This window comes from Bidens hawaiensis, unplaced genomic scaffold (genome assembly GCF_021521415.1).
Source record: "Bidens hawaiensis isolate Kalapana, Puna unplaced genomic scaffold, B.hawaiensis_p1.1 tig00012230_1, whole genome shotgun sequence".
Classification (NCBI taxonomy): domain Eukaryota; kingdom Viridiplantae; phylum Streptophyta; class Magnoliopsida; order Asterales; family Asteraceae; genus Bidens; species Bidens hawaiensis.
The window spans coordinates 661,915-689,720 of record NW_027491989.1 but is presented as its reverse complement, the minus strand read 5'-3'; the positions used below and the strand labels follow the sequence as shown (position 1 = coordinate 689,720).

At 41.6% G+C, this 27,806-nt stretch overlaps 1 protein-coding gene across 1 annotated transcript; it reads left to right on the top strand.

The window, feature by feature from the left end:
- Window positions 1-12,204: 12,204 nt before the first annotated feature.
- On the top strand, window positions 12,205-15,231 carry LOC143540424 (vacuolar iron transporter). Its single transcript, XM_077033491.1, has 4 exons — window positions 12,205-12,481; window positions 13,591-13,676; window positions 13,789-13,903; window positions 14,822-15,231. The coding sequence occupies exons 1-4, from the start codon at window positions 12,255-12,257 to the stop codon at window positions 15,117-15,119; spliced, it is 726 nt and encodes a 241-aa protein (XP_076889606.1). The 5' UTR covers window positions 12,205-12,254; the 3' UTR covers window positions 15,120-15,231.
- Window positions 15,232-27,806: the final 12,575 nt, after the last annotated feature.

The following is a 27,806-nucleotide window of genomic DNA, read 5'->3' as shown; positions in this document are numbered from 1 at the left end:
AAAACCATGATGTTTGGCAACATTTCGACCTATGCGAAATGTCTAACGGTAGCCAAAAAGCTCGATGCAAACATTCTTTGAAATTTTATGGCAAAGATGCAAACTCCACTTTAAAAGCGCATGTACAAAGGCCCTTTTGCAAGGCCTTGAAGGACGAATCGGGAAGTAGTTCGCAGCCGGAGATGACGAATCAAGGAGCGGTGTTTACGTACGACCTTGAAGCGGTACGTCAAAAGTTTTCAAACTTTGTGATTCAACAAACACTTCCTTTCAACCACTTCGACAACCCTCAATTCACGGAGATGATGCAAAAGTATGTTCAACCACGCTACCAACACGTAAGTCGTTCGACCCTTAGAAGAGATTGTCTTAAAGCATGGAAAAACGCTAAATCCGAACTAATTTCATACTTTTCAAACTTACAAACTGGTGTAAACTTAACAACGGATGTGTGGTCGGTACCTCATGGTTCGCCCGACTCATACATTTGTGTGACTGCTCATTGGGTTGACCCCGAGTCGTGGCAAATGATGAAACGAACCGTTGCGTTTCAATTGTTTGATTACCCGCACACGGGTAGAAATATTTTTAAACTCTTGGATAAAGTCATTCGACAATACAAGATTGAACATAAAATCTTTTCAATTTCGTTTGATAACGCGTCCAACAATACGGCCGCGGTTGGCCATTTAAAATTAAAGTATAAACCTATTTGTGATGGAGCGTTTTTTCATAGCCGATGCATTGCACATATTATCAACTTGTGTCACACCCGGCCCTGAGCGGCGGAAACAGCCGGGCGCGCACGAGTGGGGATTGATAATTAAGCACGGGCCATTGCAAACATTCAAAGATTTTCATTGCGCATGAAAAGTTTAATACAAATACATTACATTAATTAAAAATTACATAAAAACATCCAAGTATAAAAACTGTTGAAGATTTCCATGCCATATCCCCTTGCGCGGCGGGAACAACCACGCGCATCGAAGGGATAGAACTAAAATCTTCCAAAAAGCTAGTTTTAGATGTTCAGCGTGAGGTGCTCTAAGTGTGACTCCATGCGCTACCTAGTTATCTCCTGAAAGACACGTAAAAACATTCGAATCAGTATAAACTGAGTGAGTTCACAAGTTTTAGTAACTTGATAAATCGTATTGCATCATAATCTTGATACAAATCATTCTGAAACATAATTCTGATATCATCATTAAAACACATGCTTGGTAAAACATAGTTCTATCAACATATTCTGATAAAATCGTTCCGCGGTTTACGCTGCGAACATTTCTGGGAACTGTGCTCGTCTGTGCAAAGGGGCGCTGTCACTACGAGCTAAAATAAGTAATACCGTCCCGCGGATTACGCGCGAACGTTTCAGGAAAAATGTGCTCGTCCATGCAAAGTGGCGCTGCCACTACGAGCTAATCAATAATTCCGTCCCGCGGGTTACGCGCGGACATTTCAGGAAAATGTGCTCGTCCATGCAAAGTGGCGCTGCCACTACGAGCTAATCAATAATTCCGTCCCGCGGGTTACGCGCGGACGTTGTGCCGGAAAACAAGGCGCTCGTCCATGCAAAGAGGTGCGACCCCTACGAGCGGGCTCAAACCCATAGTACTGCCCCATGACCATACTAGGCACTCGTCCATGCAAAGAGGTGCGACCCCTACGAGCGGGTGGATCAAACCAGCAGTCCATACCCTTAGAGTTCCAATGGTAAAGTGATCACTTACTCGAGTTCTAGCGCACATACATCGAAAACCTTAGATAACCGTTCGCATTGCTCATCATGAAATATAATTTAAACACATAATCGCTTGCATAGCTTGTAAGTATACCACGATAAAATATTATTTAAGTACGTGTCCCTCGCCCCGAAAGCAGTTTAAAAATAGTGAAAACAGTGAAAATAGGGGCTGTGAGACTCACCTGTGGTTCTTGTTAAGGGATTAAATCGAGATTCGGGTTTTCTCGGTGTTGGCCTCGGAATTGAAGGTCTAGAATACGATTAAATAACAAGAAGTATATATATTAAGATCAAGAAATAGGAGAATATAAGGGTTGGAAAGTAGATCTCAAGGTTATATTCTCGGCTTACCTAGTAACAGGATCGGAAATGAAAACAACGGATGCTTGGGAGAGGATTAGTGCAAGTTTGCAGTTCTTTGAAGTGTGTTTTGGGTGATAATTTAGGTTACATATTTATAGGCAAACTCAAGGGAACACAATCCCTTGCTTTAGGGGATTGTAATCTTTTCATATCTAGGGGTAATGATGATAAAGTATGGAAATTATTATTATTTATTTAAGAGTGGAGTAGTGGATAAAAGATTTTGATTTGATTTGGTCAGGGCATGCAGGTCTGGGGTTGGTGAGAATAGGGTGGCTGACAGTTGACTTTTCGTGTTACAGTGTGTTTTTTCAGGTACTTTTGTTAGAGTACAGTAAAAAGTGGAAAATCTCTGAAACACGCTATTGTTTCCTTTTGGGCGGGAGTAATTTCCTTTCGTCTGGAGAATAGACTGTGTTCTGTGCGTATTACTTTGTGCGCATAGCTTTCTGCGTGAAGGACATTTCTTTGCTGCGGGTAGGTGCGTAACCTTCTCGCAGTTAGGGACATTGAGTTTCATTTGTAGATTCTCCAGGTGGTCTTGGTATTTCAACATAGTGATCAGTTATGTTGAAGTCAATTCCATCTTGGAGCTTCAGACAAACTAGCTCTCAATGTTCCCGCCATGCGGGGAGGTTAGTTCCCTTCCGCACGCGCATAAACGATTTAGGATGCACCCGCCTTAGCATCATGCGGGATGGTCAGCCCATTAGACAACATAACGTTAAGGTACATAAAACCAATACACTCGCGCATGGCGCATATAACATATGCCCACGCAGGTTCTTAACATGGCGCGCTCGCGCAGGGCGCACATAACAAATGCACGCGCTGACTAACATGGCGCGCTCGCGCAGGGCGCACATAACAAATGCACGCGCTGACTAACATGGCGCGCTCGCGCAGGGCGCACATAACAAATGCACGCGCTGACTAACATGGCGCGCTCGCGCAGGGCGCACATAACATAATTACCTAATATTTAGGTTGATTACTTGGTTTAAGGGATTGGGAATTTACCGGGTGTCACATTCTCCCCCTGTTAAGCGAATTTCGTCCCGAAATTTAGGAGACGTTGCTGGCAGAAGCCATGTTCTGAAAGAGGTGTGGGTATTTCTGGCGCATCTGGTCTTCTCTTTCCCAAGTGAATTCAGGCCCACGCCTCGAGTTCCATTGAACCTTTACTAACTTGATTCTGCTTCTGCGTAACTTTTGTTCTTTCCAATCGGTTACTGCTATAGGTTCTTCTACGAAGTGCAGCTGTTTGTCGATGTGAATCTCTTCCAACGGCAAAATCATCGTCTCGTCAGATAAACACTTTTTGAGGTTGGACACATGAAACGTATCATGAACTCCACTGAGTTCGGCGGGTAAACGGAGTTTATAAGCAACCGGACCGATCCTTTCCAGGATCTCAAATGGTCCAATGTAGCGCGGATTCAACTTTCCTCGCTTGCCGAAACGGGGGACTCCTTTCCATGGAGAGACTTTCAAAAGTACTCTATCCCCTACCTGAAACTCCAATGGTTTCCTTCGCACATCTGCGTAGCTCTTCTGTCTATCGCGCGCTGTCTTAAGGCGATCCCTTATCTGAAAAATCTTGTCTGTTGTCTCTTGGATCAATTCTGGACCAGTCATTTGCTTGTCACCCACTTTAGCCCAGCACAGTGGGGATCTACACTTGCGCCCATACAAAGCTTCGAATGGCGCAGCCTTGATGCTTGTGTGATAGCTGTTGTTGTAAGAAAATTCAACCAATGGGAGATGAGTATCCCAGCTACCTCCGAAATCGATTGCGCACGCGCGTAGCATATCTTCCAATGTCTGGATTGTTCGCTCGCTTTGCCCATCCGTTTGAGGATGATATGCCGTACTCATGTCAAGACGAGTACCTAAAGCCCCTTGTAACGATCTCCAAAACCTTGATGTGAACCGACTATCTCTATCAGAAATGATGGACACTGGGACTCCATGTTTTGAAACTACTTCTCGAATATACAGTCGGGCTAACTTTTCCATCTTATCGGTTTCCTTGATCGGCAGGAAGTGCGCTGACTTAGTTAGCCGATCCACAATAACCCATATTGTGTCATAACCCCCAGGTGTCCTTGGCAGTTTGGTGATGAAGTCCATAGAGATTTGTTCCCACTTCCACATGGGAATTTCTGGCTGTTGAAGCAACCCTGATGGTTTCTGGTATTCAGCCTTTACCTTCGAACACGTCAGGCATTTACTGACATACGTCGCGATGGCGCCTTTAAGATTGGGCCACCAATACAGCGCTTTAACATCTTGGTACATCTTGTCTGCGCCAGGATGTACGGAATACCGCGTCTTGTGAGCTTCGTTTAATACTTGCTCGCGCAATCCTCCCTTGAGAGGGACCCATATGCGGTTAGCGAAATATAGATTGCCGTTCTCTTTAAGTTCCAAACTCTTAACCATACCCCCAAGGCATTCGTTTTTAACAAACTCTGGTTTCAAGGCTTCTTGCTGAGCGTCTCGGATGCGGGTAGAGAGATCTGCGTGAATGGTCAACCTTAGAGCCTTGACTCGTAGCGTTTTTATTCTCTCCTTCCTACTTAGCGCGTCTGCTACCACATTCGCCTTTCCAGGGTGGTACTTAATTTCACAATCATAATCATTCAACAACTCCACCCATCTTCGTTGCCTCATGTTTAAATCCTTTTGATCAAATATATGTTGAAGGCTCTTGTGATCCGTAAAGATTATACACTTTGTACCATAGAGGTAATGGCGCCAAATCTTTAGCGCGAAGACAACCGCTCCAAGTTCCAGATCATGCGTTGTGTAGTTCTTTTCATTGGTCTTGAGTTGGCGTGAGGCATACGCTATGACTTTGTCTCGCTGCATAAGGACACATCCAAGTCCCTGATATGAAGCGTCGCAGTAAACAACGATGTCATCCATCCCCTCGGGCAAAGACAAAATTGGCGCACTACATAACTTCTGTTTCAACATTTGAAATGCTGTTTCCTGATTTTCGCCCCAAACAAACTTCTTGTCTTTCTGAGTTAGCGCGGTCAGAGGTAGAGCTATTTTGGAGAAGTTCTCAATGAAGCGTCGATAGTAGCCAGCTAGTCCTAGGAATTGCCTCACCTCAGTTGGGGTTTTTGGCGCTTCCCAGTTTTCGATGGCCTTGACTTTGGAAGGATCAACGTGTATTCCTTTCTCGTTTACAACGTGACCGAGAAAGTGAACTTCTCTAAGCCAAAACTCGCACTTGGAAAACTTCGCATACAACTTTTCTTTCCTCAACAATTCCAAAATCAATCTCAGGTGTTGCTCATGCTCGGCCTTGGTCCGTGAGTAAATCAGAATATCATCTATAAACACAATCACAAACTTGTCCAAGTATGGTTTGCATACGCGGTTCATCAGATCCATGAATACAGCCGGCGCATTAGTTAGCCCGAAAGGCATCACTAAGAACTCATAATGGCCGTATCTAGATCGGAAGGCTGTTTTCGGCACATCTTCCTCATGGACCCTAAGTTGGTGGTATCCTGACCGTAGATCTATCTTCGAATAATAACTGGATCCCTGCAACTGGTCAAATAAGTCGTCAATCCTCGGTAAGGGGTACCGATTTTTGACTGTCAGCTTGTTCAGTTCCCTGTAGTCAATACACATTCTGAACGAACCATCCTTCTTCTTAACAAACAGTACTGGAGCTCCCCAAGGTGAAAAGCTTGGGCGTATGAAACCCTTATCCAATAGTTCCTGTAACTGATTGGATAGCTCTTGCATCTCAGATGGGGCTAATCGATAAGGCGCTCGAGCTACTGGCGCAGCTCCTGGGACCAAATCAATACGAAACTCGACTTGTCGCGGCGGCGGTAATCCGGGCAAATCTTCAGGAAAAACTTCTGGAAATTCGCGCACTACTGGTAAGTCTTCAATTCTTCGCTCATCTCCTTTCTTCTCTACGACATGCGCCAGGAAGGCGTAGCACCCTTAGGCACTTTCGCGCCTTTAGGCACGAAATCAGTTTCGTCGCAACTCCCCTTCTTTCCCCTTGAATTACCAAGGTTTCTCCGTTCAACAGTGGGATCCGAACCTGCTTCTCATGGCAAATAACTTCCGCGTGGTTCTCGACTAACCAATCCATACCTACCACAATGTCAAAACTTCCCAAGTCTATTGGCAACAAATTAATATTGAACCCGTGACCTCCCATGACTATTACACATTGTTCAGTTCTTTCGTTCGCGCATAACTGCCTACCATTGGCTAGTTCTATAGTATAAGGCGTGTCTAGCCTACTGGTTGCTAGGCCTAGGGAGTCTTTAAACTCAGCGGATATAAAACTTAGGTCAGCGCCAGCATCAAATAAGACAGATGCAAAATGTCCGTTAAGCAAAAACGTACCGGTTACCACATTCGGCTCTTCTTTAGCTTCGCCTGCGCCGATCACAAAAGCTCTCCCGCGAGCTTGGTTCCCCTTTTGCGGGCAATCCCGACTAAAATGCCCTGGCTTCCCGCATGCGTAGCAGTTGTCGCTTGCTCCAGCTTCTCTGACACGGCAATTCATCGTCTTGTGCCCTGGTCTGCCACATTTGGCGCATTCGATTCTGGCGCATTCACCCTCGTGGTGATACTTGCATTTGTTGCACCATGGGCGAGGCCCGCTTGTCCTTTTCGTGGTGGCTCCGCGGCCTGAATCGCGTAAGTCCTTGCGCTCTCCTGCTTCTTGAACGGTGGCTGCTTGGAGTCGGACCCTCGGTGGTGAGAGTTCCATTTCCTCTTGGGGTCAGAGGTTCGCTGCTCGATTCCGCGCGTAGTTAACATACCCGCACGGACCGTATCCCTTGTAAGGGTGATGGCCCGCGCTACCGCCTCATCAAAAGTTGGAGGCGCTGCGGCGTTGAGCGGGACCCTAACAACAGGAGGTAACCCAAAAATATACCTCTCAATCTTCTTTTCCTCCGTGTTTGCCATGTCTGGCACCAACTGGCAAAGCTCGTTGAACCGGTTGTTGTAGGCGTCGATATCCGTTCCTACCATGGTGTGGTTCTAGAATTCCTGTTGTAGACTCTGGATTTCTGCGCGAGAGCAGAACTTTCTCATCATCGTTTCCTTCAGTTCCTCCCAGGTCTTGTGGAGAGCAACTTCTCGCCCCAATGTTTTCGTTTGAAGCTTCCACCAAGACGAAGCTGCTTCTTGGAACATGCAGGTCGCGTAAAGGACCTTCTGGTTCTCACTACATCCGCTAATGGAGAGAACTGTCTCCATCTTGTCAATCCAGTTGTAGAGCCCAATGGCCCCTTCGGTACCCTTGAATGGCCAAGGCTTACAGGCCATGAATGTCTTGTAGGAGCATCCTTTGTCCAAGGCTCCTGATTCGGGTTCTGGGGTCTCATTCTGACGACCCTGACTTGATTCGGCCTTGCTGGCCTCATGTGTTGCGATTGCTTGCGCGATTATTTCCGCGAGTTCCTCGGGTGTCATGGTAATTCCTTTGGCTTTAGTTGGAGGCATTCTCGCTTTAAAAGAGAATGAAAATATATCAGACTTAGCGCATGTACTCTGAGCACATAATGTTATCATTATTTACTAGACACTGTGTGACCCGTGTTCCTAAGTGTGTGTATAGTTTCTTTTGAAAATATTTTCTTTGAAAAATATTTCATGCGATTTCCCCCAACGGTTATAGTCTAGGTTAAAACTTCTTTTCCTAGTTCGCTATAACCAGTGCTCTGATACCAATCTGTCACACCCGGCCCTGAGCGGCGGGAAACAGCCGGGCGCGCACGAGTGGGGATTGATAATTAAGCACGGGCCATTGCAAACATTCAAAGATTTTCATTGCGCATGAAAAGTTTAATACAAATACATTACATTGATTAAAAATTACATAAAAACATCCAAGTATAAAAACTGTTGAAGATTTCCATGCCATATCCCCTTGCGCGGCGGGAACAACCACGCGCATCGAAGGGATAGAACTAAAATCTTCCAAAAAGCTAGTTTTAGATGTTCAGCGTGAGGTGCTCTAAGTGTGACTCCATGCGCTACCTAGTTATCTCCTGAAAGACACGTAAAAACATTCGAATAAGTATAAACTGAGTGAGTTCACAAGTTTTAGTAACTTGATAAATCGTATTGCATCATAATCTTGATACAAATCATTCTGAAACATAATTCTGATATCATCATTAAAACACATGCTTGGTAAAACATAGTTCTATCAACATATTCTGATAAAATCGTTCCGCGGTTTACGCGCGAACATTTCTGGGAACTGTGCTCGTCTGTGCAAAGGGGCGCTGTCACTACGAGCTAAAATAAGTAATACCGTCCCGCGGATTACGCGCGAACGTTTCAGGAAAAATGTGCTCGTCCATGCAAAGTGGCGCTGCCACTACGAGCTAATCAATAATTCCGTCCCGCGGGTTACGCGCGGACATTTCAGGAAAATGTGCTCGTCCATGCAAAGTGGCGCTGCCACTACGAGCTAATCAATAATTCCGTCCCGCGGGTTACGCGCGGACGTTGTGCCGGAAAACAAGGCGCTCGTCCATGCAAAGAGGTGCGACCCCTACGAGCGGGCTCAAACCCATAGTACTGCCCCATGACCATACTAGGCACTCGTCCATGCAAAGAGGTGCGACCCCTACGAGCGGGTGGATCAAACCAGCAGTCCCTACCCTTAGAGTTCCAATGGTAAAGTGATCACTTACTCGAGTTCTAGCGCACATACATCGAAAACCTTAGATAACCGTTCGCATTGCTCATCATGAAATATAATTTAAACACATAATCGCTTGCATAGCTTGTAAGTATACCACGATAAAATATTATTTAAGTACGTGTCCCTCGCCCCGAAAGCAGTTTAAAAATAGTGAAAACAGTGAAAATAGGGGCTGTGAGACTCACCTGTGGTTCTTGTTAAGGGATTAAATCGAGATTCGGGTTTTCTCGGTGTTGGCCTCGGAATTGAAGGTCTAGAATACGATTAAATAACAAGAAGTATATATATTAAGATCAAGAAATAGGAGAATATAAGGGTTGGAAAGTAGATCTCAAGGTTATATTCTCGGCTTACCTAGTAACAGGATCGGAAATGAAAACAACGGATGCTTGGGAGAGGATTAGTGCAAGTTTGCAGTTCTTTGAAGTGTGTTTTGGGTGATAATTTAGGTTACATATTTATAGGCAAACTCAAGGGAACACAATCCCTTGCTTTAGGGGATTGTAATCTTTTCATATCTAGGGGTAATGATGATAAAGTATGGAAATTATTATTATTTATTTAAGAGTGGAGTAGTGGATAAAAGATTTTGATTTGATTTGGTCAGGGCATGCAGGTCTGGGGTTGGTGAGAATAGGGTGGCTGACAGTTGACTTTTCGTGTTACAGTGTGCTTTTTCAGGTACTTTTGTTAGAGTACAGTAAAAAGTGGAAAATCTCTGAAACACGCTATTGTTTCCTTTTGGGCGGGAGTAATTTCCTTTCGTCTGGAGAATAGACTGTGTTCTGTGCGTATTACTTTGTGCGCATAGCTTTCTGCGTGAAGGACATTTCTTTGCTGCGGGTAGGTGCGTAACCTTCTCGCAGTTAGGGACATTGAGTTTCATTTGTAGATTCTCCAGGTGGTCTTGGTATTTCAACATAGTGATCAGTTATGTTGAAGTCAATTCCATCTTGGAGCTTCAGACAAACTAGCTCTCAATGTTCCCGCCATGCGGGGAGGTTAGTTCCCTTCCGCACGCGCATAAACGATTTAGGATGCACCCGCCTTAGCATCATGCGGGATGGTCAGCCCATTAGACAACATAACGTTAAGGTACATAAAACCAATACACTCGCGCATGGCGCATATAACATATGCCCACGCAGGTTCTTAACATGGCGCGCTCGCGCAGGGCGCACATAACAAATGCACGCGCTGACTAACATGGCGCGCTCGCGCAGGGCGCACATAACAAATGCACGCGCTGACTAACATGGCGCGCTCGTGCAGGGCGCACATAACAAATGCACGCGCTGACTAACATGGCGCGCTCGCGCAGGGCGCACATAACATAATTACCTAATATTTAGGTTGATTACTTGGTTTAAGGGATTGGGAATTTACCGGGTGTCACAACTTGGCCGTGCAAGATGGGTTAAACGTGATCGAAACGCAAAGAAACAATTTTAAAAGAATGTTACGAGATGTTTTTAGCAACAATAAAACATTTTCAAGATACAAAAAATTTTGTGTAGAAGCTAATTGTCAATGGTTGGGGCCAAATTGGGATTGTCCAACAAGATGGAACTCGACTTGTGATATGTTTGAGAAAGCCATCCAACAAAAAGAATCATTAATTGCGTTTCATCAAATTTTGTCAAGTAGGGGTAAATGTGCACCGTACGATCCTAGAAACTGGTTATTGATTGAGATCGTTACGGAGGTCCTTCAAATTTTTAAATCTTGCACAACTAGTTTATCCGGGGTTTACTATCCAACAAGCCCCATTGCTTTACCAAAAATTGCTATCATGTGCACAAAGTTGAGTGAACTTCATTGTAGGGGTGCACCTTATTTTGATATGGGTGTAAAAATGAAAGAAAAATTTAGAAAATATTTTCAAGAACTACACGCTGTTTTGACATGTGCTGCTGCGTTAAACCCTTGCATCAATGTTGGTGGTGTTGAAGCTTTAATAGAAAAAATTTGTGATGAGCTAGAGTTAAACGACGATCAAAACCCCTATTATAGCCAAACTTTAAAGAATGCTTTCAACACCACCTTGTCAAACATGTATGATGTTTACCTTACAAAATACGGGTCGTCTTCCCAAATTCATGACTCGTTAAGAGCTGTTGCCCAATCCCAATCCCAAACCGACCTTGAAATGGGGATGTACTACATGATTTGGGAAGACGCCGGTAAACGTCAAAAGGTAAACACCCCAAGCAGTGAACTTGGAAGGTATGGTGGTACCAACTTTGTGAAACACATGACTCCGGATGATTTAGAAGTCTTGATTTGCTGGCTTGGTGGAGAGGTAAGGAGGATGAGTTTCCAATCCTCGCCGCCATGGCCAAAGATTTACTAACGGTCCAAGCTTCCACGGTAGCTTCGGAGTCTGCTTTTTCTGTTTCTGGCAGGGTTATATCGATTAGGAGGACTCGACTCACTCCACCAGCTATAGAGATGTCGATTTGCTACAAGGATTACTTGGACTCTTTAAATAGGGCACAACATCAATGCTCACTCGAGGGGGAAATGGAGTATGAGGCGGGCTTGTATGAAGACGAGGTCAATGAATGACACACTCAACCAATGACCGATGAAGAAGCCGCGTACGACGATTACCTAAGGAATAGCTCGGGATCGGGTAGCGAAGAAAATTAGTTAAAGAAACAGCAAACATGGAGGCAAATAATGAGTAAGAAACAGCAAGTTGTTCATGTAATCGTGTCTAAGCATTCTTTAATGTTTGTATTTTTGAGTTACGAATATGCGATAACGATTTAATGTTTGTATTTTTAATGTAAAAACTATAAATGAAAGTTATGTGTTTTTAATCTTCCAAGCAAAGAACCCTAACAACGAAAGCAAAGAATGGCTTCGGTCAGTCCGTTTTGCCTTGTAGTTACCGGTTTGTTTATACTGTGAAAAAATAATGGTTATTTAAAAAAAAAAAAAAAACCGGTTAACCTAAAAACCGGTTATTAAAAAACCGGTTAATAAAAAAACCGGTTTATTAACCGGTTCTAACCGGTTTCTAAACCGGTCCTAACCGGTTAAACCGGTTATGGTTTTGACAGACAAAAACCGGTTATTAACCGCTCCGGTTATTAACCGAACCGGTTGTTCGGTTTTTTTCCGGGCCAAAAAAAACCGGTCCGGTTAATAACCGAACCGGTTTTTTTAAAAAAACCGATTTGTGCACCTCTACCTAACGCTATAACCATCACTAGAGAGTTGAGAGAACCATTTTTACCGCATACTAAAACTCCCTTGTCAACTTTACATAAAAATACTTTTAAATTTTCATCTTCCTCCCATACAAACAAAACAAAACCCTCACCATCTTCTTTATATATACTCCACTAACAAACTCCACTCACACACACACACTCATTCAATTCAATTCAATTCATATCAACTCAACAACTAACACTAATGGGCAGTGTTGGTGAGTCAGACAAGTACTTACTCAACCGCCACAAGGAGACTCATTTCACCGCCGGTGAGATCGTCCGTGACGTCATCATCGGTGTTTCTGACGGTCTTACGGTTCCGTTCGCTCTCGCGGCTGGTCTTTCGGGCGCTAATGCTTCGTCTTCGATTATTCTGACTGCTGGTATTGCAGAAGTGGCTGCTGGTGCCATTTCCATGGGACTCGGCGGGTATATATATAATATATACGCACACTTTGACCTAATTCCATTATTTTAGTTTTAATATATGCACATAATAATAATATTAAGTTAATAATAATTATAATATTATATAGAATTCGAATATGCATATTCTAGTTTTTGATTTTAGGTTTCGTTGATTGATTGAGGTATTGGAATATGAATATTTTGTTGGTAATAGTGTTAATTAAGGATGTAGGATGGATAATAATTGTTTTCAATTGCATGCGGTTGTAGTCGAGATTCAGAATTCGAGTTTTGATCTACATACTGTTCTTCGAATTCTGTTAAGGCTCCAGCTCGGCTCGTTTAACTTGAAGAGAGCTCGAGCTCAATTTGTATCGAGTTTTATTTTTTAAAGCTCTCAAGCTAGGCTCGTGAGTAGTTTTTAAGCTCAAGCTGAGCTTGGTCTCGACTCGTTCATTATTAACTAATTAGTTTATATATATATATATATATATATATATAAACTAGGAATAAATCATAGCCATTGGGTCATGTTAATTAATGGTTGAGATTAATTACCAATAACCGACATAGTTTCCTAGAATTACTCTTTCATCATTATAACCGACATAGTTTCCTAGAATTGTTCTTTCACCATCATTTGTAATGCCAAATGTCAAAATTTTGTTGGTTCTTACCATTCCTATGAAACTCCTTATTCTTATTTGAATTCTTTTCTATATAATATATAATTATTATTAGATATATTTTTCATTTATAATGTTGTATGTAACATAATATATGTTATTTAGCATTTTAGTTATTGTTATCATTATTTTATTTATAATAATGCATGTTTAATAAATATGTAATGTATACATATATACAAATTTTATAATTCATGGGCTTGTTTAGGCTCGTGAAGCTCAAAGTCGAGCTCGTTTATTAAACAAGCTTATTTTTAAACTTAAGCTCTGCTTGATTTGAGCTTTTTACAAGCCAGTCGTGTGTACAGTTTGGCTCGTTTACACCCATACACACCCATACAGTTTTTGATAATTTAGCACAAGTAACTTCTTACTTTTCATTTTTTTTATTACAATTTGATGCCTAATCTGATGTGTCTAACAAAAAGTGGTTTTAATGGTTAGGTATTTGGCTGCGAAAAGTGAAGCTGATCATTACACTAGAGAGTTACAAAGGGAACAGGATGAAATTGATACCATACCAGATACAGGTTAACTTTTAATGTCGTTTATTATTATATATATATATATTATATGCATATTATGTTAATTACATTGATGGATGTCATTGATCGGTGATTTTATTCTATATACAAATTATAGAGGCGGCTGAAGTGGCGGAGATACTGGCGGAGTATGGAGTAGAGCCACATGAGTATGCCCCTGTAGTGAATGCTCTTAGGAAGAACCCGAAAGCGTGGCTTGATTTCATGATGAAGTAAGTGTTACTACTTTATGATTCGTTTAATTTTTAAAAGCTCTTATACTTAACAAAAAAAGTCTTTATTATAGTTACACTTTTGGATTTCACTTCATCAAATTTTGACAAAGATTTTAAATATGTTTTGGTGGTTACAGTTTTGGGACATTAATAAAAGTTATTTCGGTTTTTTTAATTGATTTGCCACTTATCTCCTAATTCTAAACAATTGGAATCTTTATAAAACATGGTTATGAAACTTTGGTTAATTATTTTCTAAAGTAATATTAATACATTAGACATGGATATGTTAAACATTTGTCTTTTTGTATGTCTTTCTTGACACTATTGTCTTCTATTGTGTAACAATTTATGCATTTGGTATCTTTCAAACCAGAAGCAATATGCCATTCTATCAAAACAACTCATTTCATGGGCTATCTCTGTTGTTTAGCACTTTAGGTGTTTTAAACTGATCAAAAGCTGCTCTTTTTCAGTAACATTTTGGCTGTTTTAACACATTAGTCACACTTTATTGAGTTAAAAAACAAAATAAATTTTATCTGAAACAAAAGTTGTCAGGCTTCTATGCATGCTATATATATTCTTTTATGGGTGGTGATACTATACAACAAATAACAAAATCTAAAATGAGCAACATTGTATGATACTTGGTTACTTTATTTGTTAAAATGTGTTTGAATTAATAAATTAAATTGGTTGTGTATTTATGTCAAAATTCAAATTTGTAAAGGAAATTGTCATAAGATTTTACAATAAAATGTAATTGCTTTATATATATATATATATATATAGAATTGTAAATTTAAAGTATTAATATGTGAAAACAATAAAAAAAAACTTTTGAGTCAACCTACGAACATTTGTGTCATGTTTGGGTTCACGTGTCTGATACTTTCTCTATTTGTTATCCAGATTTGAACTCGGGCTTGAAAAGCCCGACCCAAAAAGAGCACTTCAAAGCGCGTTCACGATAGCGGTTGCGTACATATTGGGTGGATTGGTCCCACTTCTTCCTTACATGTTCATCCCAGTGGCCCAAAAGGCCGTGGTTGCATCGGTTATTGTGACCATTTTAGCCCTGTTGATCTTCGGGTTTGCCAAAGGTTACTTGACGGGTAATAAACCCGTGTGGAGTGCTCTTCAGACAGCCCTAATTGGAGCCATAGCATCTGCAGCTGCTTTTGGTATGGCTAAGGCAGTACAAGGATAGTTAATTGTTAGATGTTATTGTGTTTGTTTTTATTTGACTTTTGAAGTCAAACATGTTGCTTTTGTACTTTGGATATTAAAATGTGGTCCTTTTGGAAAACCTGTTGTTATGTTAGTGGATGCTTTACAACATAAGGATATGCGTAGTGGAGGGGCTACAAATTGGGGCGTTTTGCGCCGTGTGGCGCCCAGTCAGCAAGGGGTGTAATGGTGCAGGGGCTATAATAGTAATATAATATATATATATATATATGTGTGTGTGTGTGTAACACATATTAATAAAATAATAATAATAATTTTCTTCTTCTTCAAGGCGATAAAAACATCCCGCCCCTGCCCCTTTTCGCCCAAAAATCGCCGGGGTGGGGGGGGGGTGTTCCACCAAGATGTCACCCCTTTTCGCCCAAATCGTCGCCCCACTACACATTGCCTAAGAACCTAACCATTCGAAGTTTCGAACTAGGACCGTTCATGGTTTAAAACCAAACCGGACTGGACCGATGACTGAAAGTCAACAAAAATTTAAAGGAAAGAGTCGACTGCTAAGTGCGAACATCTTGTAATCTTGATGCATAAATAATCTCAAAGTTAGGCGCGTAAACAACCCGAGTCCGAGCTCAACTAAGCTCCAACTTGGCTCGTTTAACTTACAAGGGCTCGAGTGCTCGTCTCATTCTAGCTCTATTTATAAAGCTCGAGGTTGGCTTAGACTCGACTCTTTTGGTATTTATAAAATTTCTCTCTTTATTATTAAGTTACAGCTATTATACTTTTATAAATTATAAGTAAACTTATATATTTAATATATTAATTTATATATTCAATATATTAAATAAATGTTATTTAAGCAGCAGATAGCTGATAGGTGAAGTCTTGGGCCGGCATCGTTTATTACATGAGCTTCAATAGAGGCTCGAACTCGAACTTGTTTAAACTCGGATTAATTTAAGCTTAGCAAGCCAAGCCCGAGTAACTCATGGTCACCTTGGCTCGTTTACACCCCTACTAAAAATTTACATATTGTAATAAAAGAATCAAAGGTCTTAGGCTTCTCGATGGTTTTGTTTTCTTTGTTTCTGAACCAACATTAAAAGCCTTAACTAGTAACCAAAACGATTAACGATCCGATCCCGATATGGGCTACAGTCTGAATTGGTTTTTTACAACCCAAATTGTAATTATAATTTTGAAATAGTGTAAAAAATATTGAAATATGTTGGAATGAGAGACTGTTGGGATCATCGTCATCATCATCGTACTCAGTAAATCTCAAAAATAGCAACGCTATGGTATAGTCTGAGGAGGGTAAGATGTAGACAACATTACCTCTACCATGTAGGAATAGAGAGATTGCTTCCGGTGAGACCCTTGGCTCGATAGTAGTTTTGCATCAAGCCTTGAACATTAGGCACATAACACTCAACCATTGGGACACCGACGGATTGGTGCATGCACCAATGTCTTTCGACATCATCGCCACCACATGAAGCCTGCTTAACCTTCCATCACTTTAAAACTTTTAACGTTATATTCACGAAATTAGTAAAATAACGTCAAAATTATTGCAATTTCACCTTCGCCCACTCAAGGGCCCACACATATATACATTATATGCGCGGACCGCAATATGTTATTGAATTTTAACATGAACAAAAAATAACAAGTTAACAACAAAAGATATAAACTAAAGGTGCTTTTGATCATTGTCAAGACAATAGGTATGGATGCTGATTCTTGTGGGCCTTAGCTCATGCGCGTGTGAAGTGTAACTTTTTTGCTTTCTATCTTGTTTTGGACAACTTAAAAAGTTTGATAGTGACGTTGGATTTTTAGTTTAAAAAAGAAGGCGCATTGGATTTTAATTTGTGTGTTTAAAAATTTCCAATCAACAAAAATAGAGTCGTTTAGAGCATCGTTTCGAGATAACTTTTACATCAATTGACTCATATTTCTTTCGATCACAAGCTCTAAAACATTAGTTTGAAATTCGTATTTTCTTTCTAACGAAGTTAAGTTTTTTTTAACGGGTTCCAAAAATGGAATTGGTGAGAAAGAATTTTTTTAAGATGAGACTCACTATTATAGTTAATGAATAATTCATCATTGCATGTTTGATTTATTTATATCATAAAATTAACGGTAGAGAAGTGTAGAATACAGTAACATACTTCAAACATCAACTACCAATAATCACTAGTGAAAAATATCCAAATAATTGAGCAAATGGAGAATCTTGGTAGCCTCCACTCACAATTTTAATCATAGAGAATCTCTATTTCTTTTGAAACATCTCAAAGTGCAAGTGTCTGACCAGTGACCACCTCTTCTCAATCTAAATTAAAATCCATTCACCACTTTCACGAGTGATTTTATCATTTTATGATATAAAAACAAAGTAATATACCACTTTCTTAGTTCCTTGGATTACTTGGTACTATTATATATTAGTGATAACCAGAAAGATCAAGCCTACCATGAGAATGGCAGGTACAATATTTTGACCTACCACTAGAACATCTTGTATTCTTGTGACTGAGAAACATCTATCTTGAAATGTATTATTTTCACAATTATTTTTAATGCAACATCTAAATCAACATAATGTTCAACCTTGTGTTATTTCCATAATGTTCAACACAATGTCAATTTGTTACAAATTGTTAACGCTAGGGTTAGGGTTCATTGCTACGTTGACGTCATGGTACATAAGATGTTATTGGGAGAGGTCACTGACGAGATGAGCGAGGAAGAAGATGATCTATCTAAAGGGAAAATTACCAAAATAGGCACGTTTGACTAAAAAAATATTCAAAATAGGGGAATAATTTTATAGCCCAACCATTACCGACATAATTTGGCCGCCTAAGCTCCTTTGATATCTTTTAGCACCAAGAAAGTCATGCAAGTCTTTCATTAAAAATGACTTAGCACTCTCTCCTTGTGACATGTGTCTTAGGTGTGCTACAACGTACGGTGACCAAAGATGAATACACGGTCTAAGAGTGTTGCTTGCCCTGCAGGGCTTGTTGGGCACCTTTGGAGCCTTGGAAGACAAGGCATTTTTTAGCCTGTTTATTCACCTTTGGACGCCATCATAGCCCGTCCAAGACACACTATATGGAGGTGTCAAACTCATTTCGAATGAAACAACTACAGGGCTCCCTTGGTGCCTAGTGGAGACCGGGAAGGTTATTTGGTTAAATCTCATTGGTTGTGTTTAAACTGGTTAGGAATTATTTCCTTGTCTATTTTAGATTTTAAATTCAAGGATGTCTATATTGATAATTATATAGGGGGCACAATATACTTCTCTTTTTTTATTATAAAGTAAAATAATAAATTTCTATATCATCTATCACTCGACATTGTTAGTCGGTCCATCCACCCGTCGCTTGTCAAAAGGATTCAAATGTAAACGGATTGGTATATTTATAACTTTTGAAAGAAGAAAAAAATTGTATAAACTTGTAATAAGAATTACGTTGGTGAGAGTTAAACAGAAGAACCATTCAATGCGAAGGTTGGATCGTGGATCAACTGGATTGCATCTAAACAAATTATCAAGACAAACTTCAAAAACTCCAAAATCAAGAACGTGCCCACACATCTTCGGGTGTAGAAGGCGCCATCTCAATGATAACTGACATGTATCTAAGGTCACTTAAAATTGGCAACGCATTTATATAAAAAACTCTAGATATATAGAAGACTGATATGAAAAAAATCGACACAAAAAATACAAAGTTAATACTAATTACTAAAACTAGTTATATAAAAACTAGAGTTTTATATTTTGGACTTTTAATAAAGCACATAAATAGTGTATAAGACTTGTAAATGCATTATAATATGGCTAATGATTTCTGTAATGGTGGAAAAAGTTTGTTAAGGAAGATGTATTAAACACACATTTGTGTCATATTAATCCATCTTTGGTGATAAACTAGTCAGTGACATACATCCTTACATGTCTAACATACCTAACATGTTTTAAAACATTTGCCAACTGAGTAGTCAAGTTTGATATGTTCTAAGATGCCAATTTTCAGTCAAATGGTTTGGGAAAAAGGCTTGAAACTTGAAAGACCGAAAAACAATTAACGTGAGAAAGCCGTGTGTTGCCATCACCATGGGTCTGCGATCGGACCAGCAAACGACCATGTAAGTCCTAGAACACCTTTCAAGTTGCTTTCTCAGACCACCTAAAAAAGACTTCTCCCACATTTGAAATTCTCTCATGCACACTATAAACCTAGGCTTTTGAGTCAATATGCCTTAGTGATATTATGCCCATAAAATGTCAGGATCCAAAACTAAGAATCAATGTGATTAACATTCTCAATCTATTAAAAACCTAATTAACCTAGATAGCTAGGGTAAGAGGGTATCGTATCCTTAAGAACTTGAGAAGCATGTGGTTATCATTGCACATTTCATTTGATTATAAAGTAGAACATAAAGATGTTATTGATTTGAGTTAAACAATTGCTAACATAAATTGAAATTCAGCTAACAGCCATAACATACAAAAATACGAGCGAAGAAACAAGCAATAACACCCAGGTTCGGGTTTGATAGCACATTGTATAATTCAACTTGACATAAGTCGTTCAACAAACAAATATGATAAACACATAAATAAATTTAAATCGTTCACCGGTAGAGGTAAATATAGCAAGAACACATTCATGTCTAGCAAAGTTCATAAATTAAAGTATGCATAATCGAACCCTACATCCATTTGCGATCAATGAAAACATATATATAGCCTAACATATAAACAAAAGAATTAGATATTGTCACATAGTTCATTAAAGACCGGTTAATTGAAATTTGTTCGGCTTCACATTCCGTTAAAACCTTTGCCCATAGTCAACTCCTTGACATCAGTGTTGTAAAAATCGCTAGTCGGTGGTCGGGCGATGGCGTGGGGACTAGCGATTAATCGGGATTAGTCGAGATTAATAGGGATTAATCGGATTGGACTTTAATGTATATTTTTCAGTTTTATATACACACACACACACACATTTTTAGGTGTAATTTTCAGTTTTATACATACACAAACATATTTTGGCCAGAAATTGGCTGGAATCTCGCTGGAAACTGCTAGTTTCTTGTCTCATACGTTTGTTTTTTGAGTTGACATGGTTGATTTAAATCAAGCCAGATTAAAAATAGTGAATCGGCCGAGTCGCGTTTTTACAACGACATTTTGGAGACCATAATACCAGTAACCACATTTTGGCAATGAAGAAACACTAACCGGACCCCGGGCAGATTACGAGTAACCTGGGGGTTAGATAGATGTTTCCCACGAGGGGTTAGACCCGGCAAAGATGGTTCTTCTGATAACCTGCAAAACAGACACCGTGAGCTTGTCACTGAGAAGAGGGGGGGGGGGGGTTCCTCCTTGTGACCACCCTCCGGCGTGAGAATCAGACTAGATTGCTCTTTAAATATAAATGTATATTAAGAGATTACTAGAGCAGACATCAGGTATATTATGATGATAATATGTTAAGATAAGATGATCATACCATTTGTGTTATTTATAGCCGGAGGTAGGTTTCCAAGGAGGTGTGGCCTGCTGAATAGTATTCTTATTCCACCAACAGTGGCCTACGCACGTGCCATGCTGGTAGTTGGTGAGTAGGCAGCGGCTGATAGTGACCAGGCCTGCTGTGTACTATTCCTTTTTCACCAACTACAGGCTATGTACGTGGTATGTCAGGAGTTGGTGAGTAGGTAGCGGCTAATAGTGACATACAGTACAGGAGCATGCTGCTCGCCATACTGTTGTCAATGAGCTGTCGTATCTTTGGACAGATCTTTTGCCCATACCTCGTCAGGTACAGTAAAAGATCCTCAGTATCGTACGGACTGGCTCATTTGGGCGGGAGTATTCCCCCTCCCGCCTTTGTGCGGGAATGTTCCCGGCTTGCTCATTCCTTCTTCAGGTGACTGTTGAATTATTATGAGAGTTAAGCCTTGTGCGTGTAGCCATGCTGCGCGGGTGGCCTTCCCTGATGGCCGGTATCCGTAACTGCGGGAACAGGCGGAGTACCTGAAAACCATTGGTAGGCGTTTCCTGCGGGGACAGCTTGCGTACCGCACGTGAGGACGTCACGTCTCTGAGCGTGGTGGGTCCTGCTGATCCAGTTGGTTTCTACGCAGACGTTCCTTTAGTTTAGTCTTGCGGGTTCAACCGCGCAGACGTCCGTTAAGGAGTCTTGCGGGTTGAACTGCGCAGACGTCCCTTTTCAAGGTGAGTCTGTGGGTCCAACTGGGCTCTGCTGGGACCTACCTCTGCAAGTCCCCCCAGTCCAATGTTCTTCTCATGAATGTTTAATAAAGTGAGGTGAACTTTTGGACTTTAAGCAAAGGGTTTTTGAAAAGGGTTTAGTTTTAAGGTTTTCCATGGGGATTCTTCCCACGGCAGTCCTAATGTCACGCAGAATTTCCCACTGTTCTGCTTGATCTTTGGGTATGATGCGGGTAGGTCTGTAACCTCCTCGCAAGTCAGGAGCGTTGAGTACCTTTTGTGTAGATTCTCCATGAGGTTTTGGTAGTTTTGAACATAGTGATCAATTTTGTTAAAACCACCAATTCCATCTTGAAGTTTCAAACAATCTAGTTCTCGACGTTCCCGCTATGCGGGGATGTTATTCCCGTTTGCGCAAGCATGGCCCAGAAGATCCTTCTTGGTTTCATTTCCCTGCGGAGTGCTAGGTATGTGAAGGGTTTCGCCTTGGCACTGTACCCGCACCCGTCTTATAGTTACTTTACTCCCAAGGTATTCCTGGCGTCAATTCCCTGCAGGTGCTAGGTATGTGAAGGGTTTTGCCTTAACACTGTACCCGCACCCGTCTTATAGTTACTTGGTTGCCGAGGTATTCCTGGCGTCAATTCCCTGCAGGTGCTAGGTACGTGAAGGGTTTTGCCTTAACACTGTACCCGCACCCGTCTTATAGTTACTTGGTTGCCGAGGTATTCCTGGCGTCAATTCCCTGCAGGTGCTAGGTATGTGAAGGGTTTTGCCTTAACACTGTACCCGCACCCGTCTTATAGTTACTTGGTTGCCGAGGTATTTTTGGCTTCAATTCCCTGCGGGTGCTAAGTATATGAAGGGTTTTGCCTTGACACTGTACCCGCACCCGTCTTATAGTTACTTGGTTGCCGAGGTATTTTTGGCTTAAATTCCCTGTGGGTGCTAAGTATGTGAAGGGTTTTGCCTTGACACTGTACCCGCACCCGTCTTATAGTTACTTGGTTGCCAAGGTAAGGGGTATATTCCCGCTTACTTTTGAATCTTTTTGAATTTTTTTTTTTTTGAAATTCGAAGAGTTGGTGAAAGGATAAGAACAGTCCAAACCTCTGAAGCGTCGTGCGACGGTTTCTTCTGACTATGTCAGGACGTGCAGGAAGTTATGGTGACGTGACAGTACATGGTCATTCCAGACGCTTTTTCAGGCGCGTGGGCGAGATTTTTCGGGCGCGTGGCCGCGAAATTAATGGTACGCGTCCTTTCAACAGCTGTTGCCAGCTTGCTTTTCGCCACGTGTCATAGTTTCATTGCACCTTTGATTTCTCTCTCTTCCGCCTTAAATTCATCGCATTAATTGCGATTAGTATATAAAGGGGGAGAGGGTTCTTTGTAATCCACACTTTCACTCTTCATCTTCATCTTCAAAACGATTTCCGGCGAATACTCATCTTTTTAGTCGAGCGTTCCCTTGAAATCGTTTTCTTCTTTCTGCAAAATGTCTTCACGTGATCTCGAGTCTACAGCCGATGACAAGAGTACTGCTGGCGAGTGCCAGTGTGCTCTGCCTGTCGATCTGTATCAGTACGTCGTCAGGAAGTTCATGCTCGAGTCTCTCGAGCCTGAGTTTCCTGAACCCCACCAGACGGTGTACGATGCCCCCAGAGGCAAGATCGGGGTATATGCTGCATACTTTGTTTATGGGAATCTTAGGTTCCCATTGACAAAGTTTGTTTACCGTGTCCTTGAGAGGCACGGTGTGCACCTGACCGAGGTGCATCCGATGGCGATTGTAACACCCCGACCGATGGCGGATTATACATCGGGGCGCCACGTATTGTTTCATTACTCGCGACACTATTTGGGTGTCAATATTTAATAAATACATTTCATTGCGCACGCGCAGAACATGACATAAAGTAACGATTCATATCATAACTTAAAATATTCAAATAACATAATATGTCTTGTTACATTTTATTCTAGGTCCAAACAAAAAGAAAACATCCTACGCGTCCAAGAGATTCCCAAAAGCTGCTACAGCAAACCTGAACATGTGTTAAAATAAAACGTCAACACTTGCGTGTCGGTGAAAAATCAAGTTTAATAGATATAAATAGGTAACAATATCTGCGAGCATCATGTGTATAACTGGTGTTCAACAAGGGTGTAATCAGATTGTGATCAAGCCTAATAGATCATAGCTCATAGTTCAACCCGTGCTCCCAATTGAGCACAAAAACAAGAAAACTGTGCAAGTGTAAACAAAAGAGAAATCATAAACGATAGTTCTCCCGTGTTCATCTAATGGATCCATGAAAACTGCGGAATAGGCCGACAAGACGGTTAATGATCCACACATACAAATAAACAGCCAAGTCTACGTCCATAACACATGGGGTTTTGCGCGACAAAAGTTTATAAACAAGTTTAAGACTCAAGTTTGTACGAACACATGAACATCCCAAAACATTAAAAATAAAAAGGGATTAGGTACGAGATTACTCACATGTAAACGGTGCGTTGAAAGGTAATGCAAGAACCAACTTTTAAATAAGCACAAGTTAACCTATAAATAAGAGGTTATTGGTTTGACGATTGGTTTTTATGTCTTGAATATATGTAAGTTACTTAAACAAAATATATATATTTACCGAGATCTGGGCAGAACAGAAGAGAAGACGGAGGCAAGAGAGTGGAGGCGGCTGAGGAATTAGGGCAGAGAGCAAAGGGAGAGAGATATGGGGAGTGTTTAAGTGTAGTGTGTGAAGTGTTAAGAAAATAGCTTAATTTATAGGCAAACCCTTGGGAACACAATCCCTAGAAAAGAGGAAAAGATCTCAACAAATCAAGCAAAAGATATTATAAAGCACAAGAAAACAAAAGCAAAAGATATCCAAAGATATGCCGGCAACTGCAGGGGATGGGGAAAAGCTGACAGGTTACAGATTAAAGCATGGGAGGAGTCAGATAAAACACTGTTCAAGGCATGCAAAAGAAGATTTCAAAAGATTATGTCAGTCACTTTTTCTGTCAACCAATAGGATTGGTGCGCATGCTGCGCCGAAAGTGGCTTTTCGGACAGATGTCGGAACTGACCTAAAGAGCTCAAACAAAAGATAAGATATTTCAAAAGCAATCAGGCTAACAGGAGAAAAGACTTAAGGTTTAGCGCGAGAAGACTCGAGCGCACGCGCGAGGGCGAAGGCAGACAGAGGACAATCCTTAGCGCGTCGCGGGAAGAACTACCGTTCTTAGCGCGCTGCGAGAAGAACTACAATTCTTAGCGCGTCGCGGGAAGAACTACCGTTCTTAGCGCGCTGCGAGAAGAACTACAATTCTTAGCGCGCTGCGAGAAGAATTCGTCTCGCGAATCGCAGGAACAGCTGGTCTTCACGCAGGCTTCCTTGTATAGAGTCTGGCGCGTGGAGCTGCGCAGACATCCTTAGGCGGGAAGAACCAAAGGACAAGCAAAGAGAAAAGGGCGGGACGGCGGAAAGGAAATATTATTATTAGGAGTAAGTATTATAAAAATTTATATATATATATATATATATATATATATATATACGATTTATTAAATGTTAAATTTACAAAGATTAATAATCAACTTTTAAACCATAAAAAGAATCGGATTCGAAAACGGGTACCTGGGTCGGGTCGGATTGGGCAGTTGTCACAGTCTCCCCTACTTTAAGAAATTTCGTCCCGAAATTTAACTCGAAGTAGGTTGCGCAGAGAAAAGGTGCGGGTACTTGATCTTCATTTGATCTTCCCTTTCCCAAGTGAACTCGGCTCCGCGCTTGGACTGCCAACGAACTTTAACAATAGGGATGCGACTGCGCTTGGTTTGCTTTACCTCGCGATCCATAATCTCAACAGGCTTCTCAACGAAATGCATAGACTCATCAACTTGAACTTCATCAAGTGGTATGTGGAGGTTCTCGTCAGCTAAACATTTCTTGAGATTGGATACATGGAAAGTTGGATGCACATTGCTGAGCGCGGGCGGCAGGTCTAGTTTGTAGGCAACTTTTCCCACCCTCGCAAGAATCTTGAACGGACCAACATAACGAGGTGCAAGCTTACCTTTCTTCCCAAAGCGGACAACACCCTTCCAGGGCGACACTTTGAGGAGAACAAGATCACCAACTAGAAATTCGAGAGGCTTCCGCCTGCGATCTGCGTAACTCTTCTGTCGGCTTCTGGCAGTCAGCAGATGATCACGGATCTTGGCGATTTTATCGGTTGTCTCTTGAACTAGTTCGGGTCCTGTGATTTGAACTTCACCCACTTCGTTCCAACAAATCGGTGAACGGCACTTTCGACCGTAAAGTGCTTCAAATGGGGCCATACCGATGCTGGAATGATAGCTGTTATTATAAGAGAACTCGACCAGAGGTAGGTGTGAATCCCAATTACCTCCAAAATCAAGAACACAAGATCGAAGCATATCCTCAAGGGTTTGGATGGTTCGCTCAGACTGTCCGTCAGTTTGAGGATGATATGCAGTACTTATGTCCAAACGAGTTCCTAGCGCAGATTGGAGAGATTTCCAAAAGCGAGATATAAAACGGCCATCGCGATCGGATATGATGCTCAAAGGAGTACCATGACGGCAGACAATTTCCTTGACATAAAGATGCGCAAGTTGTTCAACACGGTAGGTTTCACGAATGGGCAGAAAGTGGGCAGATTTGGTCAATCGATCCACTATTACCCAAATGCTATCATGTTTGCTTGCGGTCAAGGGTAACTTGGTGATAAAGTCCATTGCTATACTTTCCCATTTCCACGTAGGAATTTCAGGTTGTTCGAGCAAACCAGATGGGCGTTGATGTTCAGCTTTTACCTTAGAACAAGTTAGGCATTTAGCTACGAACACAGCAATATCCTTTTTTCATACCAGGCCACCAAAAAGAAAGGCGCAAATCTTTGTACATTTTGTCAGCACCAGGATGAACTGAATACCGAGATTTGTGCGCTTCACTCAGTATGACAGAGCGAAGATTCTCATCATTGGGGATCCAGATGCGATTGAGATAGCAGAGAATTCCACTCAGATTAGGGACAAAATGCGCTTCCGCGCCACACGCTAACTCGGCGCGAAGGTTGCCATTGCTGATGGATGCGCGCTGCGCGTCACGAATGCGTGATTCAAGATTGCTTTGAATCGGCGCGAAGTGAAGCTGCGTGCGCGACAAGATACAGTTAAGTTGGCTGGGTTTTCGGCTGAGCGCATCGGCTACCACATTAGCCTTTCCAGGGTGATATCGGATCTCACAATCGTAATCGCTGATGAGTTCGTTCCATCGACGTTGTCTCATGTTAAGTTCCTTTTGATAAAAAATGTGCTGAAGGCTTTTATGGTCTGTGTAAATGATACACTTAGTCCCATAGAGGTAGTGTCTCCAGATTTTCAAGGCAAATACAACTGCACCAAGTTCGAGATCGTGAGTCGTATAATTCTTTTCCTGAATTTTGAGTTGCCTTGACGCGTAAGCGATAACCTTGCCTCGTTGCATAAGTACACAACCGAGACCTTGGTTGGAGGCATCACAATACACGACAAAATCATCATTACCCTCAGGTAACGCTAGAACAGGAGCTTCGCACAACAATTGCTTGAGCGTTTGAAAGGCTTCTTCTTGCTTCGAGCCCCAAATATACGGTTTGCCTTTGTGCGTTAAAGCTGTTAAAGGCAAGGCGATCTTTGAGAAGTTCGAAATGAATCGCCGGTAGTAACCAGCTAAGCCCAAAAAGGAACGGATTTCGGTAGGAGTGGACGGTGCAATCCAGTTCTTGATTGCTTCAATTTTGGATGGGTCGACATGAATACCCATCTTGTTTACAACATGACCAAGAAACTGTACTTCATCCGACCAGAACTCACACTTGGAGAGTTTGGCATAGAGTTGTTCGGTTCGAAGCTTTTGCAACACCAACAGAAGATGTTGTTCATGCTCGGCCTTGGTTTTGGAATAAACCAGAACGTCATCGATAAACACAATCACAAATTGGTCCAAGAAAGGCCTACACACCCGGTTCATTAGATCCATGAAGACAGCGGGTGCGTTGGTTAAACCGAAGGGCATGACCAGGAATTCAAAATGACCGTAGCGGGTTCGAAAAGCAGTCTTGGGAACGTCCTCTTCGCGGATACGCAACTGGTGATAGCCAGAACGGAGATCGATCTTGGAGAAACAAGAGGCACCTTGGAGTTGATCAAAGAGGTCGTCAATACGCGGTAAGGGATACCGGTTCTTAATGGTGAGCTTGTTCAGCTCGCGGTAATCAATACACATGCGAAACGTACCATCTTTCTTTTTAACGAACAACACCGGAGCACCCCAGGGCGAAGAGCTAGGGCGAATGAATCCTTTAGCGGTCAACTCTTGGAGTTGACTTGCTAATTCTTGCATT